Genomic DNA, 15,131 nt, shown 5'->3' with positions numbered 1-15,131 from the left:
TTATAATTTCTATAGCGCTACTAGAAGTACGCAGCGCTGTACACTTGAACATGAAGAGACAGCCCCTGCTCGACAGAGCTTACAATCTAATTTATACTGCTTACCCCAGAAATAGTGGATTTTCCCCAAGTCCATTTAATAATGGTCTATGGACTTTTCCTTTAGGAAGCCGGCCAAACCTTTTTTAAACTCCGCTAAGCTAACTGCCTTTACCACATTCTCTGGCAACGAATTCCGGAGTTTATTTACACGTTGAGTGAAGAAAGATTTTTGACTATAAGCCCAAATATACTATGATCATGAAAAAAATGATAACAAGTTTTAAAAAAAAACAAAGCCTCACCCAATTTTCTTGAACTGGTTGCTAGTATTGTCCCAGACATACCGGATTTTCTGCACACGAATGTACTTCACCTGAAAAAAAAATATCCATAGCATCACCTCACTGAAGTAGCATTAAACAGACTCACTGTGAAGAAAAGGCAGCAGTGACATGATGTGTTTTTAGGGGCCAACTATGAACAATATTTTGTTTTGTTGTGAGTTCTGAAACTATGAATTATTTCTTTTATAGCTGTCGTACTGTATTTTGATCGTTTACATTGGGGCACTTAACACACAGTTTACACGTGAAAACGGACTTCTACACAAACACGTTAAGGTGTTTTGCAGTATTTCCTCTGTTTACATGCACTTAAACTCTGTGCATTATTGAAGTTTTAAGACTTTTTTTTCAATCCGGGGGTATAGCATGGGCAGAGAGTAGGCATGGAAGCATTAGCCCGCTAGCACATTATAATTATCGCACACTAGCTGGCTAACATGGGGTTAACGCAAGAGCTCTTACTGCCTCCTAAATAGAAAAGGTAAGTATTCCTGTATTTTCATTTGGCAGGTAATATGCACTAATGGGAACATTAGTGCAAGACCTGCCAAAAAAAAGTGGGAAATCCCCCAGAAATGCCACATAAAATTTGCCTTTATCATGTAGTAAAATCCCACATTCAAATGTATTAATTGCACATTTTAGCACACTTTAGATTCCCGATGTTCTCTGAGGAGTAGCCACTGCAGCTCCTCATGACTCTGGGCAAGTCACTTAACCCTCCATTGCCCCAGGTACAAAATAAGTACCTGAATATATGTAAACCGCTTTGAATGTAGTTGCAAAAACCTCAGAAAGGTATATCAAGTCCCATTTCCCTTTCCCTATAGTAAAAGGGCCCCTTGAATAGCTACTGTTAGAAATATGCAATCTGTCCCTAAAATCGAGTGTAATACCGGAAGACTGGAGGGTAGCCAATGTTACTCCGATTTTTAAGAAGGGTTCCAGAGGAGATCCGGGAAATTATAGACCGGTGAGTCTGACGTCGGTGCCGGGCAAGATGGTGGAGGCTATTATTAAGAATAAAATTGCAGAGCATATACAAAAACATGGACTGATGAGACAAAGTCAGCACGGATTTAGTGAAGGGAAGTCTTGCCTCACCAATCTAATGCATTTTTTTGAGGGGGTAAGCAAACATGTGGACAATGGGGAGCCGGTTGATATTGTATATCTGGATTTTCAGAAGGCGTTTGACAAAGTGCCGCACGAAAGACTCCTGAAGAAATTGCAGAGTCATGGAATTGGAGGTAGGGTACTATTATGGATTAAGAACTGGTTGAAAGATAGGAAGCAGAGAGTAGGATTGCGTGGCCAGTATTCTCAGTGGAGGAGGGTAGTTAGTGGGGTCCCGCAGGGGTCTGTGCTGGGTCCTTTGCTTTTTAATGTATTTATAAATGACCTAGAGATGGGAATAACTAGTGAGGTAATTAAATTCGCCGATGACACAAAATTATTCAGGGTCGTCAAGTCGCAGGAGGAATGTGAACGATTACAGGAGGACCTTGCGAGACTGGGAGAATGGGCGTGCAAGTGACAGATGAAGTTCAATGTTGACAAGTGCAAAGTGATGCATGTGGGTAAGAGGAACCCGAATTATAGCTATGTCTTGCAAGGTTCCACGTTAGGAGTTACGGATCAAGAAAGGGATCTGGGTGTCGTCGTCGATGATACGCTGAAACCTTCTGCTCAGTGTGCTGATGCGGCTAGGAAAGCGAATAGAATGTTGGGTGTTATTAGGAAGGGTATGGAGTCCAGGTGTGCGGATGTTATAATGCCGTTGTATCGCTCCATGGTGCGACCGCACCTGGAGTATTGTGTTCAGTACTGGTCTCCGTATCTCAAAAAAGATATAGTAGAATTGGAAAAGGTACAGCGAAGGGCGACGAAAATGATAGTGGGGATGGGACGACTTTCCTATGAAGAGAGGCTGAGAAGGCTAGGGCTTTTCAGCTTGGAGAAGAGACGGCTGAGGGGAGATATGATAGAAGTGTATAAAATAATGAGTGGAATGGATCGGGTGGATGTGAAGCGACTGTTCACGCTATCCAAAAATACTAGGACTAGAGGGCATGAGTTGAAGCTACAGTGTGGTAAATTTAAAACGAATCGGAGAAAATTTTTCTTCACCCAACGTGTAATTAGACTCTGGAATTCGTTGCCGGAGAACGTGGTACGGGCGGTTAGCTTGACGGAGTTTAAAAAGGGGTTAGATAGATTCCTAAAGGACAAGTCCATAGACCGCTATTAAATGGACTTGGAAAAATTCCGCATTTTTAGGTATAACTTGTCTGGAATGTTTTTACGTTTAGGGAGCGTGCCAGGTGCCCTTGACCTGGATTGGCCACTGTCGGTGACAGGATGCTGGGCTAGATGGACCTTTGGTCTTTCCCAGTATGGCACTACTTATGTACTTATGTACTTATTCAGAGGGAGATAGCCAATATTCATTGCATCACTGCCTAGGTTTTGCGGCCAAATTAGGCAACCAAAATAGCTAGAACATCTTTGATCAGTTTAAACGTAACCAGCCAGCGCTGAATACCGGCTTGGCCGGTTAAATTTAAACTGGCCAAAACAAATCCAGATATTCAATGCCGGTCACCAGAAATGCTCTGGCATTGAATATCAGGGCTCAACACCAACCACGGGAGGAAGCCCGGCTATATCCCGGTGTCTCAGTATCGGCCCCTTTGTATGACTATCATCCACAGCATTATCCATTGACTGCTCAATAGAGATATTATCTGGCATATGGCCAGTGACTAAATTTCCAACAATCCCTAAGGAGTTACACTCTTACTAAGGGGCCAGTGTACCAAGTATTTCCTTAGAAACATGTGAAGGGCTACTGTATGTAAATAAATACAAATGCACTTTTATTCTGCAAATGACCAAAAAATCAGTTTGATGTAGATTAGAACAAGAGTCTACTAGCCATATCTAGGAAAAACAAAATTTGTGAGCCGCTCAGCAAAACAGTAGCAAAAGTGGGAGTTATAAATAACAGAGATAAAGGCTATAAAAGTTTGGAGAGGCCACTTTCATTTTTGAAAGTTTTGTGTACTGTAGGTTCAGTAGAATTGGACTATGCAAATTTTTTCACATATTTTGATGTTTTTCATGTTCAGCAGCCTAAAAACCAGTGGCGTTCCTAGGGGGGGCGGTGGGTGCGGTCCGCCCTGGGTGCATGCCGCTGGGGGGGGGGGGGGGTGCCGCGCACGCCTGTCCTCCGTTCGTTCCATGCTTCTTCTCTGCCCCGGAACAGGAAGTAACCTGTTCCGGGGCAGAGAAAAAGCATGGAACGAATGGAGGACAGGTGCGTGCGGCACCCCCCCCCAGCGGCATGCACCCAGAGAGGGGGGTTCCTTCGCGGGGGGTGTCCTTTCGCCGGGGGGGGGGGGGGGTTGCACTGCATCCGGGGGGGGCGCTGCACCCGGGGGGGGCAGGGCGCATCTGCGATCCGCCCCGGGTGTCAGCCCCCCTAGCAACGCCACTGCTAAAAACTACAGGTGCCTAAAGTGGGGTATTTGTTTGTTTGTTTGTTACATTTGTATCCCACATTTTCCCACCTGTTTGTAGGCTCAATGTGGCTTACATAGTACTGGAGAGGCGTTTGCTAACTTCGGTGTAAACAAATACAAAGTGATGTTGTGGTAAGATAAAGTTCATGTGGCAGAGCCACACTAGGGAATCGTACAACGGAAGAGTTGTGTTATGTCCATTACGTTCTTGAGTTTTGTTGTGTTGCAAAGATCAGGCATTTATGTTGGATCGGTAGGGTATGCCTTTTTAAACAGGTTAGTTTTTTGTGTTTTCCGGAAGTTTAGGTGGTCGTTGGTAGTTTTCAAGGCTTTTAGTAATGTGTTCCACAGTTGTAGAGCTGATGTAGGAAAAACTGGACGCGTAAGTTGATTTGTATTTAAGACCTTTGCAGCTTGGGTAGTGCAGATTCAGATATGTTCGTGTTGATTTGGATGTGTTTCTAGTTGGTAGGTCGATCAAGTCTGTCATGTATCCCGGGGCTTCACCATAGATAATTTTGTGAACCAGGGTGCAGATTTTGAAAGCAATGCTGCGATTTCTGGGGTTAATTACTTTTTTATTGATAAATATTTCTCATTTTTTTTAAAGACATAATTAGTCCATACCTGAGGCTGAAATTTTGCAGGATTATTCAACTGATATCCCTCTGTCTTGTGTCTTGTCACAGTTACCACAAAGCTGCAAGTTGGTGCTGCCATCTGTCTACCACTTTGAAGTACTGCTGGTCTTTTGCAGTGATCATTGTTTAGATTGTCCATGGGCCATTATTTATGAGTGAATTATCAATGACATTCTTTCAGATATCAAGACGCGTAGTCTGCTTCTTTGGATTGCACAGCCGTTACAAGGAGGCAGCTGCACCAGCCTGCCGTGATCCGAGGGAGGGGAAGATTTGATGTTCTTGGGGGTGGGGGGTAGGAGGGAGGGAAGAGGATCCTTTCCGGTGGGGGTGGGGTGGAGAAAATACTTTTTACCATGCACTAAATGCTAAGAAGCCCATAAGAATAAACCCCCGGATTCTATATAGGGTGCGATTCTGCGCATAAATCTAGGTGTATTGTATAACTACGCACGTAGATTAATTGTTTTAACAAGTTGTTCATCATTAACAGCTCTTAACAAGCAATAATGAGCACTAATTGGCAAAAATTGGAATTTACACACGTACATTGCTAAGCGTGTTCTGTAATGTACTGCGCCTAAATTCGAATGCTTCCAGTCAAAAAGGGGCGTGGATAGGGGGGGGTGTGCAAGCAGGCATTTGCGGGCATTCCAAAATCTGTGCATGCTGTTATAAAATATGGGCCAGTGCGCGTAAATCTACGTGCAGGGATTTACGCCAGCTTTTCATTGATATAAATAGACTCGAGTAGATTCAGTCTGGTTAACTAACAGGCATAGATTTACACACAGTATTTAGAATACGCTTAGGCATAATTACCTAGTGCACATTAATTTTAGTCGCCATATATAGAATCTGTTAGCATTTAGCACCTGCTAATTCTGTTAATGTGCACTGCCTTGGGTGGATCTCTTCATAAGGGCAGTTAATAAACCCCAATAAATGAATGAATAAATAATAAATAATGTACGCTAAAAGGACCTCTTTATGCACTTACTTAGCCCAGTGGTTCCCAAACCAGGTCCTGGAGGCACCCCAGCCAGTCAGGTTTTCAGGATATTCACATGGAGGGGCATAATTGAATGAAAATGTCTATCTCCATGGGCGTTTATCTCCGATAACGGGTCCGTGAAGGGGCGGACCAAACCGTATTTTTGAAAAAAATAGACGTCCATGTTTTATTCGACAATTTGTGAGCTGGGCGTTTTTGTTTTTCAGTGATAATGGAAAATGAAAGCGCCCGGCTCAAAAACGAATAAATCCAAGGCATTTGTTCGTGGGAGGGGCCAGGAGTCGTAGTGCACTGGTCCCCCTCACATGCCAGGACACCAACCGGGCACCCTAGGGGGCACTTTTACAAAAACAAAAAAAAAGGTAAAAGAGCTCCCAGGTGCATAGCACCCTTCCCTTGTGTGTTGAGCCCCCCAAATCCCCCTCAAAACCTACCGCCCACAAGTCTACACCATTACTATAGCCCTAAGGGGTGAAGGGGGGCACCTACATGTGGGTACAGTGGGTTTGGGGGGGTTGGGTGACTAAGCATTAAGCAGCACAATTGTAACAGGTAGGGGGGGGATGGGCCTGGGTCCACCTGCCTGAAGTCCACTACACTCCCTAACAACTGCTCCAGTGACCTGCATACTGCTGCCAGGGAGGTGGGTATGACATTTGAGGGTGAAAATAAAAAGTTGTGAAACATCATGTTTTGTGGTGGGAGGGGGTTAGTGACCACTGGGGGAGTCAGGGGAGGTCATCCCCGATTCCCTCTGGTGGTAATCTGGTCATTTAGGGCACTTTTTGGGGCCTTATTCGTGAAAAAACAGGGTCCAGGAAAAGTGCCCTAAATTCTAGCTACAAACGCATACGTTTTTTCCATTATCGGCGAAAGGCGCCCATCTCTCCTCAGCCGATAACCACGCCCCAGTTCCACCTTCGCCACGCCTCCGACACGCCCCCGTCAACTTTGTACGCTTCCGCGACGGAGTGCAGTTGAAAACATCCAAAATCGGCTTTCCATTATACCGATTTATTCGTTTTTGTAAGATAAACGTCTATCTCCCGATTTGGGTCGAAATCTAGGCGTTTTTCTCTTTCAATTATAAGGTGGATAGTAACATAGTAAATGATGGCAGATAAAGACCTTACGGTCCATCCAGTCTGCCCAACAAGATAAACTCATTTTACATGGTATGTGATCATTTATACCCAAGTTTGATTTGTCCTTGCCTTCCTTAGGGCACAGACCGTAGAAGTCTGCCCAGCACTCTTCTTGTACTAAGTTCTGAAGCTAACGTCGAAGCCCCTTAAAATTTACACTCCAGCCCATCCCTATCTATTCAGTCACGATCAGGGCATAGACCGCTGAAGTCTGCCCAGCTCCCATTTTGTTTCCCGATTACCGGCATCGCCACCCAATCTCCACTAAGATTCCGCGGAACCATTCCTTCTAAACAGGATTCCTTTGTGTTTATCCCACGCATGTTTGAATTCCATTACCTTTTTCATCTCCACCGCCTCCCGCGGGAGGGCATTCCACGTACAGTGGGGGAAATAAGTATTTGATCCCTTGCTGATTTTGTAAGTTTGCCCACTGACAAAGACATGAGCAGCCCATAATTGAAGGGTAGGTTATTGGTAACAGTGAGAGATAGCACATCACAAATTAAATCCGGAAAATCACATTGTGGAAAGTATATGAATTTATTTGCATTCTGCAGAGGGAAATAAGTATTTGATCCCCCACCAACCAGTAAGAGATCTGGCCCCTACAGACCAGGTAGATGCTCCAAATCAACTCGTTACCTGCATGACAGACAGCTGTCGGCAATGGTCACCTGTATGAAAGACACCTGTCCACAGACTCAGTGAATCAGTCAGACTCTAACCTCTACAAAATGGCCAAGAGCAAGGAGCTGTCTAAGGATGTCAGGGACAAGATCATACACCTGCACAAGGCTGGAATGGGCTACAAAACCATCAGTAAGACGCTGGGCGAGAAGGAGACAACTGTTGGTGCCATAGTAAGAAAATGGAAGAAGTACAAAATGACTGTCAATCGACAAAGATCTGGGCTCCACGCAAAATCTCACCTCGTGGGGTATCCTTGATCATGAGGAAGGTTAGAAATCAGCCTACAACTACAAGGGGGGAACTTGTCAATGATCTCAAGGCAGCTGGGACCACTGTCACCACGAAAACCATTGGTAACACATTACGACATAACGGATTGCAATCCTGCAGTGCCCGCAAGGTCCCCCTGCTCCGGAAGGCACATGTGACGGCCCGTCTGAAGTTTGCCAGTGAACACCTGGATGATGCCGAGAGTGATTGGGAGAAGGTGCTGTGGTCAGATGAGACAAAAATTGAGCTCTTTGGCATGAACTCAACTCGCCGTGTTTGGAGGAAGAGAAATGCTGCCTATGACCCAAAGAACACCGTCCCCACTGTCAAGCATGGAGGTGGAAATGTTATGTTTTGGGGGTGTTTCTCTGCTAAGGGAACAGGACTACTTCACCGCATCAATGGGAGAATGGATGGGGCCATGTACCGTACAATTCTGAGTGACAACCTCCTTCCCTCCGCCAGGGCCTTAAAAATGGGTCGTGGCTGGGTCTTCCAGCACGACAATGACCCAAAACATACAGCCAAGGCAACAAAGGAGTGGCTCAGGAAGAAGCACATTAGGGTCATGGAGTGGCCTAGCCAGTCACCAGACCTTAATCCCATTGAAAACTTATGGAGGGAGCTGAAGCTGCGAGTTGCCAAGCGACAGCCCAGAACTCTTAATGATTTAGAGATGATCTGCAAAGAGGAGTGGACCAAATTTCCTCCTGACATGTGTGCAAACCTCATCATCAACTACAGAAGACGTCTGACCGCTGTGCTTGCCAACAAGGGTTTTGCCACCAAGTATTAGGTCTTGTTTGCCAGAGGGATTAAATACTTATTTCCCTCTGCAGAATGCAAATAAATTCATATACTTTCCACAATGTGATTTTCCGGATTTAATTTGTGATGTGCTATCTCTCACTGTTACCAATAACCTACCCTTCAATTATGGGCTGCTCATGTCTTTGTCAGTGGGCAAACTTACAAAATCAGCAAGGGATCAAATACTTATTTCCCCCACTGTATCCACCACCCTCTCCATGAAAAAATACTTCCTGACACAATGAATATTCATGAAATAGATTTGCATGCAGTGGAGGCAGTGCAAGCAACTCTCTTTCATTAATACTAGGAGAAGGGGGCACGTGTTGGAGCTGCAGTGTAGTAAATTTAAAACGAATCGGAGGAAAATTTTCTTCACTCAACGCGTAGTTAGACTCTGGAATTCATTGCCGGAAAAAGTGGTTAAGGCAGTTGACTTAGCAGACTTTTAAAAAGGGTTGGACGGCTTCCTGGAGGAAAAGGCCATAGAATGTTATGGGATGGGCGGGACAAATTGTTTGTTCTTTTGGCCACTGTCGGAGACAGGGTGCTGGGCTCGATGGACCCTTGGTCTATCCCGGCATGGCGATGCTTATGTACTTATGTACTTAATATTCATTGTGGGTATCCTGAAAACCTAACTGGCTGGGGTGCCTCCAGGACCAGGTTTGGGAACCACTGACTTAGCCAGTTTAATGGACTGAAAATTGCCACAAACTGGTTATGTTTCTGATCTGCCCCTACTCCTCCCCCAGACCACCTACAAACTGGCTAGTTTCAGCATAGGCCAATAGAGGGGATAGTCAGCATTCCGATCCAGTGAAATGCCACTGAACATCCCTGGGCCGCTGGACATTTAAATCACTTTGAATATCAACCAGTAGATTTCTACAACCATAAAACAGTTCCACCAACTCAAAAATCAGTTCTAGTAATGTATGATATTCCTCAAATTCGTGGTGCTTTTTGAGGCGGGGGAGGGGCGATAAACTTGGATTCATGGGATGCTGGAAAGCTCTGGCGCAGAAAATGAAAGTTACTTACTTTCAAGCCTGGTTTGGTTGTTGCTTTGTGTATGAGGAAACTTTCGTCAGTAATGATGGACTCCACAGGTTTTCCTTTCAAGGACTTTGCCAAGGACGACAGCTGTATCCACCGCACCTTTTTCCTGGTGTATTTTTTAGCTCCATCCTTGGATGTAGAAATTTAAAAACACAAAGCTCACTAGTTGAAAGACCATATAAATAAAACGGCAAGTCTCATACTTTTTGTATTTTAAAGAGAGTCTGGTTTTACTATCAGTAAGAAAGTCAAATATATAATGCAGGATGCAAATTTTATAGCAGATTAGCAACACATATTTTGTACCGACATCATAAAAGCAAAATATATGTACATTCACTAGTGTCCAAAATGCGCCAATTCAGAACTACTGCCCAGCTACCGTGTGGCCCAGGCAGTAATTTCAATTTTTATGCGTCCCCACTACGCGCGCTAGAAAATATATTTTCTTTTCCGGTGCGCAGCTGTAACCGGGTGGTAATCAGCATTGTACATGCGCTGATTTAATTGCACTGAAAATGAAAAAGTGAGGACAGATGTTGAGGAAATCCAAAAAACTTTATTAATAATCAGATGACGACCCGACACAGCCGTGTTTCGGCATCAAAGCCTGCATCAGGGGTCAAACAAATTTTTTTCATTTGTCGTTCAATTATAGACAAACAGAAAATATGGTAATGGGACTTCCTTCCAACTCAGAAATGGAGCGATCAACTATGGAATGCCTCAACAGAAATGCACAGAAATGACGTCAATCGTACATTTTTGTTGCTTGACTGATTTAATTGCAGCCAGAAAATGGCCACATTTCTATTTTTCCTATTAATGGTCATGTGCTAATGTTCCCGTTAGCACGTGGCCATTAAAAAGAATTATCGCGTGGGCATTTACTGACACCTATTTTGAAGGTGGTAAGGGCTCAGATGGTAATCCTGCGCTAACCAGTTAGCACGTAGTAAAGCAGACATGCTGATTAGCACAGGAATGCCTACTCTCTGCCCCCAGACACCCCCCCCCCCAACAGAAAAAAAATATTTTTTATGTGCGGTTAGTGTGTGCCGATTTGAAACTTACCGCAATACACCTGAGCATGTATCGTGGGAAGTCATCTTAAGCTGAGGTAAGATGCACATTAACTTCCTTAACTTACACTTCCCAAACTGTAAAGAACCTGAAATACAGACTAACACATGCGTCCAGCTTTTCATACACAGCCACACAGATGTGGAATTTTTTTTTTTGTTACATTTGTACCCCGCACTTTCCCACTCATGGCAGGCTCAATGCGGCTTACATGGGGCAATAGAGGGTTAAGTGACTTGCCCAGAGTCACAAGGAGCTGCCTGTGCCGGGAATCAAACTCAGTTCCTCAGGACCAAAGTCCACCACCCTAACCACTAGGCCACTCCGGAATGCACTACCACATAACAAAAACAGTCTATGAACTAACTTTCGTAAATCTCTGAAGACATATCTCTTCAACAAGGCATACCACAACGTCTAATAACTGTAACCACAACACCTTACCACTCGACCTCCATTTCGATTGATTTCTTTTTATGGCTGTATGCTTAATTTTATCATGTCAACCCATTCTCTATGTAACAACAATTGTAACTTCTACTCTGGAATGGCGAATGCCATAACGGAGCATTGTAAGCCACATTGAGCCTGCAAATAGGTGGGAAAATGTGGGATACAAATGCAACAAATAAATAAATAAATAAATAAAATTAACGTTTACCAGAGCTTAGTAAAACGGCCCCACAGGTCTCTAACTTTGCCCGTGAACCAGCCAGACCTCCTAACACAACCTTAGGCCCAGAATAATAAGAAGTAAAAAAAAAAAGTACCTACTGTTTCTCGAAGTAATATGACATTTGCCTTTTTCAAGGAACATGGTGAACAATTAGCCCATACACTCCACTCTGGCTTCCAATAAAACAGAAGCAGAAGAATCCCCCCAGACAAGATGTACCCAGCAATGCATAATCCAATCCAAAGGACATTCATCCGGTAGCCATAAATCTCCTGCAAAGCGAGACGAGAAAAACAAAAAGAGCTATAAACATTTCAGTTCAAAGCAAAGTACATTTTCAGCTGCGGATTTGCATTTGTTACTGCACATTAGGTTCATCAGCGCATCTAAGCTTAGGGTGTACTAAATTAATTAACGCATGTCAACCTACAAATTAGAGTGCATTAAGTTGATTAACACATAATAACCTATGAATTAATGTACATAATTTAAAAAAACAAATGTGAAACAATCTGAAAAACATCTAAAAACGAGGAAGGCGGACAAATGAACCAAAACCAAAAATGTTCCCCTATCCCTATGTTCAGCCTTGGAGGTATGTTTACTAAGGTGTGTTAGCGTGTTAGTGTTTTTAAAGTTAAGCTGTGTTAAACGCTAACACGCCGATATATTCCTATGTGCGCATGAGCGTTTAACGTGCATCAACCATTAGCGTGTTTTTAAAATGCTAATGCACCTATAGCGCACCTTAGTAAACATAGGCGTCGGTTTCGTAGAAATAAAGACCACCACAAGGCAGAGGTAGCCCAAAGAAGGAGCAGACTCAAGGCTTTCCACAAATAGATCTATTGATCATTGACCTGACCTGGCCATGTTTCGGGCCTTATGCCCTTGTCAAGGGTCAAAAATTCTTCTTCATACAAAAGCAAGTGGGTCGAATAAAACGCAGCCTTCAAACACCCACACGCTGGGCTCTGTTTTTGGTTATCAACCAGCACTGGATACATTTTATTTGACCCACTTGCTCTGTATGAAGAAGAATCTTTGACCCCTGATGAAGGCATAAGGGCCGAAACATGGCCAAGTCGGGTCAATGATCAATAAATCTACTCGTGGAAAGCCTTGAGTCTGCTCCTTCTCTGGACTACCTCTGCTTTCTGCTGGTGTTTGAGTTGAGTCTGCAGAGTGTTTTGCTTCTGTGAAGGCCAAGAAACAAGCTGTATAGGATATCTTTATATTTGGGGATGGTGCTGGAATGCTGCCCTGAGTTGTTACCTGCTTAAAGAGTCAGCCAGGGCTCGGCTTTGTCTGTCAAGTGTTTCTCTTGACCTAGGTACCAAGAAGAGGCTACACTCCCTTTGCTAGGGAGTGGTGGAGAAGAGGCGCCTACTACATGCAGGTTTCCAACATTTATAGAAGGTTTTGCTCTTTTCATTTGTTCTATGGTTTATATCCGGATTAAATGCAGTGTATGTCAGACGAAATGCATCATATTTCCTAGTAAAAAGGATTACGTGGTGGACCAACACCCTACTTTTTGGCAGTAAGTTTATGTCAACTGGCAGATGCAAGAGGACATATCACAAGTCTCAAGTCTTGAAAGACTGACTTCCCTTGCAGCAGGAAAGGATCCAGGGTGCAGGGGGTGCAGTTTCATGCCTACGTTTTTAGAAAGTTCCAAGACTGATGGTGCAGGAGTTATAGGATATACACAGTACAAGGTAGATTCAAGAAAGGGTGTCAAAGGTTAGTTGCCGAGACGCAGCGCTCTATTCACAGGTCGTATAACAGCAATATACACACCTAACTGTAGGCGCAACCGCTATGTCAAAATGCTGGTGTTGGTGTAGGTCGTTAGTCATGTAAATGCCAGTTTTCTATAACATGTGCGCATTACTATTAGGCACGCCCCTGACCCACTCATACCCCTTATGCAGGAAGACAGCGAAGATGACTCAAGAACGAGTGGACGACGTTTCAATTAGTAAAACAGTTTATTGGGAGATAATCAGGAGTCGACACAGCTGTGTTTTGGCTGGCTAGGACTGCATCAGGAGTCTCATATATCAAATAAGCTCATCTGGTCTTCACAATTGAATAGTGATAATAGATCGTGCGCTCGGAGTTAGTTCGTGCGATCTACAAACTAACCGACTTCCGCAAACTAATGAAAACTCATCTCTTTGAGAAAATTTATTGCAAGGATTAAAACACATGAAGTCCATACACACTAATAGAAATGCATCAATACACTCTATCTTTCACCACACTTAAAACTCTACCCACAGATAAAATTGTTTTACCCTAATGTTCTCTTGTTATTGTTTATCACCCTATCATTTCCCCATTGTTAAATTCAATTGTTCTATTCCTCAAATGATATTTTGACTCTTGACTTTGTCTTCCCTTAACTCCTCACAATGTAACCCATAATCGTACTGTAACACATTGTACTTCCATCATTCACTATGTATTGTAAGCCACACTGAGCCCGCAAATAGGTGGGAAAATGTGGGATACAAATGCAATAAATAAATAAAATAAATAAATACCCCTCCCATGATCACGCCCACTTAGCAGCTTTGCGCTATAAATTTTGCATATGCGTGTCTTTGAATACTGTGTGACTGTTAATTGGTGTGAATTAGCACCAATTAAGGCCAACTGTAGTCTACTATTGCTTGTTTATGTATTTATTTATTGCATTTGTATCCCACATTTTCCCACCTATTTGCAGGCTCAATGTGGCTTACAGTATTCCACTCTGGTTATCGCCACAGCGAAGTAAAGATACAATTAATAATTACATAAGAACATGAGTAGCATAATGGGATAAAGCATTAGGTATAACGAGATCAAAAATGTAATAAAAGTTAAAGCAGTAATGCGCTAAGGTTCAAATGATGGATCATTGTGGTATGTCTTATTGAAGAGATAGGTCTTCAGTGATCTCCGAAAGTTGGTTAAGTCGCTCATTTTTTTCACATCGAGTGGTAATGCATTCCAAAGCTGCGTTCCTATGTAGGAAAAACTAGATGCATGTGTTAGTTTATATTTTAGGCCTTTGCGACTGGGGAAGTGAAGATTTAGGAATGTGCGTGAAGATCTTTTGGTGTTCCTGGGTGGTAAGTCAATAAGGTCTGACATGTAGACCGGGGCATCTCCATAGATAATTTTATGAATCAGGGTACAAACCTTGAACGTAATACGTTCTCTAAGTGGGAGCCAGTGCAGTTTTTCTCTTAGGGGTGTGGCACTTTCGTATTTTGTTTTACCAAATATAAGCCTGGCTACTACTACTACTAATAGCATTTATATAGCGCTACCAGACACACGCAGCACTGAACATTTGACATAGAGAGACACATCTAAAGCTTACAATCTAGGTAAAAGTGTTTTGGGCTGTCTGAAGTTTTTTTGATGATTTGTTCTTTACAGCCAGCGTAGAGTGCATTGCAGTAGTCCAGGTGACTCAGCACCAATGATTGTACCATTCTGCGAAATATGTCCCTTGGGAAGAAAGGTTTTATTCTTCTGAGTTCCCACGTTGAGTGGAACATTCTCTGTGTTATGTTCTTCGCATGTTTTTCCAACATGAGGTTTCGGTCAATGGTTACGCCAAGGATTTTCAAGCTGTCTGCAACAGGGAGGGAGAAGTTTGGTGTGGTTATAGTAGTGGATTTACTTGTGTTATATTGTGATGATAGGATGAGGCATTGTGTTTTTTCGGCATTAAGTTTTAATTGAAATGCATCCGCCCATGAGTTCATGATTTGGAAGCTGTGGTTTATTTATTTATTTATTTATGTATTTAAGGTTCATTTATA

General features: G+C 43.2%; 1 protein-coding gene across 2 annotated transcripts in view; it reads right to left on the bottom strand.

Moving 5' to 3' along the window:
• LOC115478934 (probable cation-transporting ATPase 13A4) overlaps positions 1–15,131 on the bottom strand; it is a 115,458-nt gene that overhangs the window by 78,090 nt on the left and 22,237 nt on the right. For both annotated transcript variants that reach the window (XM_030216590.1, XM_030216591.1), the window contains exons 2-4: positions 11,403–11,576; positions 9,528–9,674; positions 344–414 (exon numbers count right to left, since the gene is read on the bottom strand). In XM_030216590.1, coding sequence (XP_030072450.1) covers positions 344–414; positions 9,528–9,674; positions 11,403–11,576 — 392 coding nt within the window. The remainder of the gene's footprint in view (positions 1–343; positions 415–9,527; positions 9,675–11,402; positions 11,577–15,131) is intronic.

Source organism: Microcaecilia unicolor, chromosome 10, assembly GCF_901765095.1.
Source record: "Microcaecilia unicolor chromosome 10, aMicUni1.1, whole genome shotgun sequence".
Lineage (NCBI taxonomy): Eukaryota > Metazoa > Chordata > Amphibia > Gymnophiona > Siphonopidae > Microcaecilia > Microcaecilia unicolor.
The sequence above is the reverse complement of the archived record's forward strand: the minus strand, read 5'-3'. Positions and strand labels throughout refer to the sequence as shown.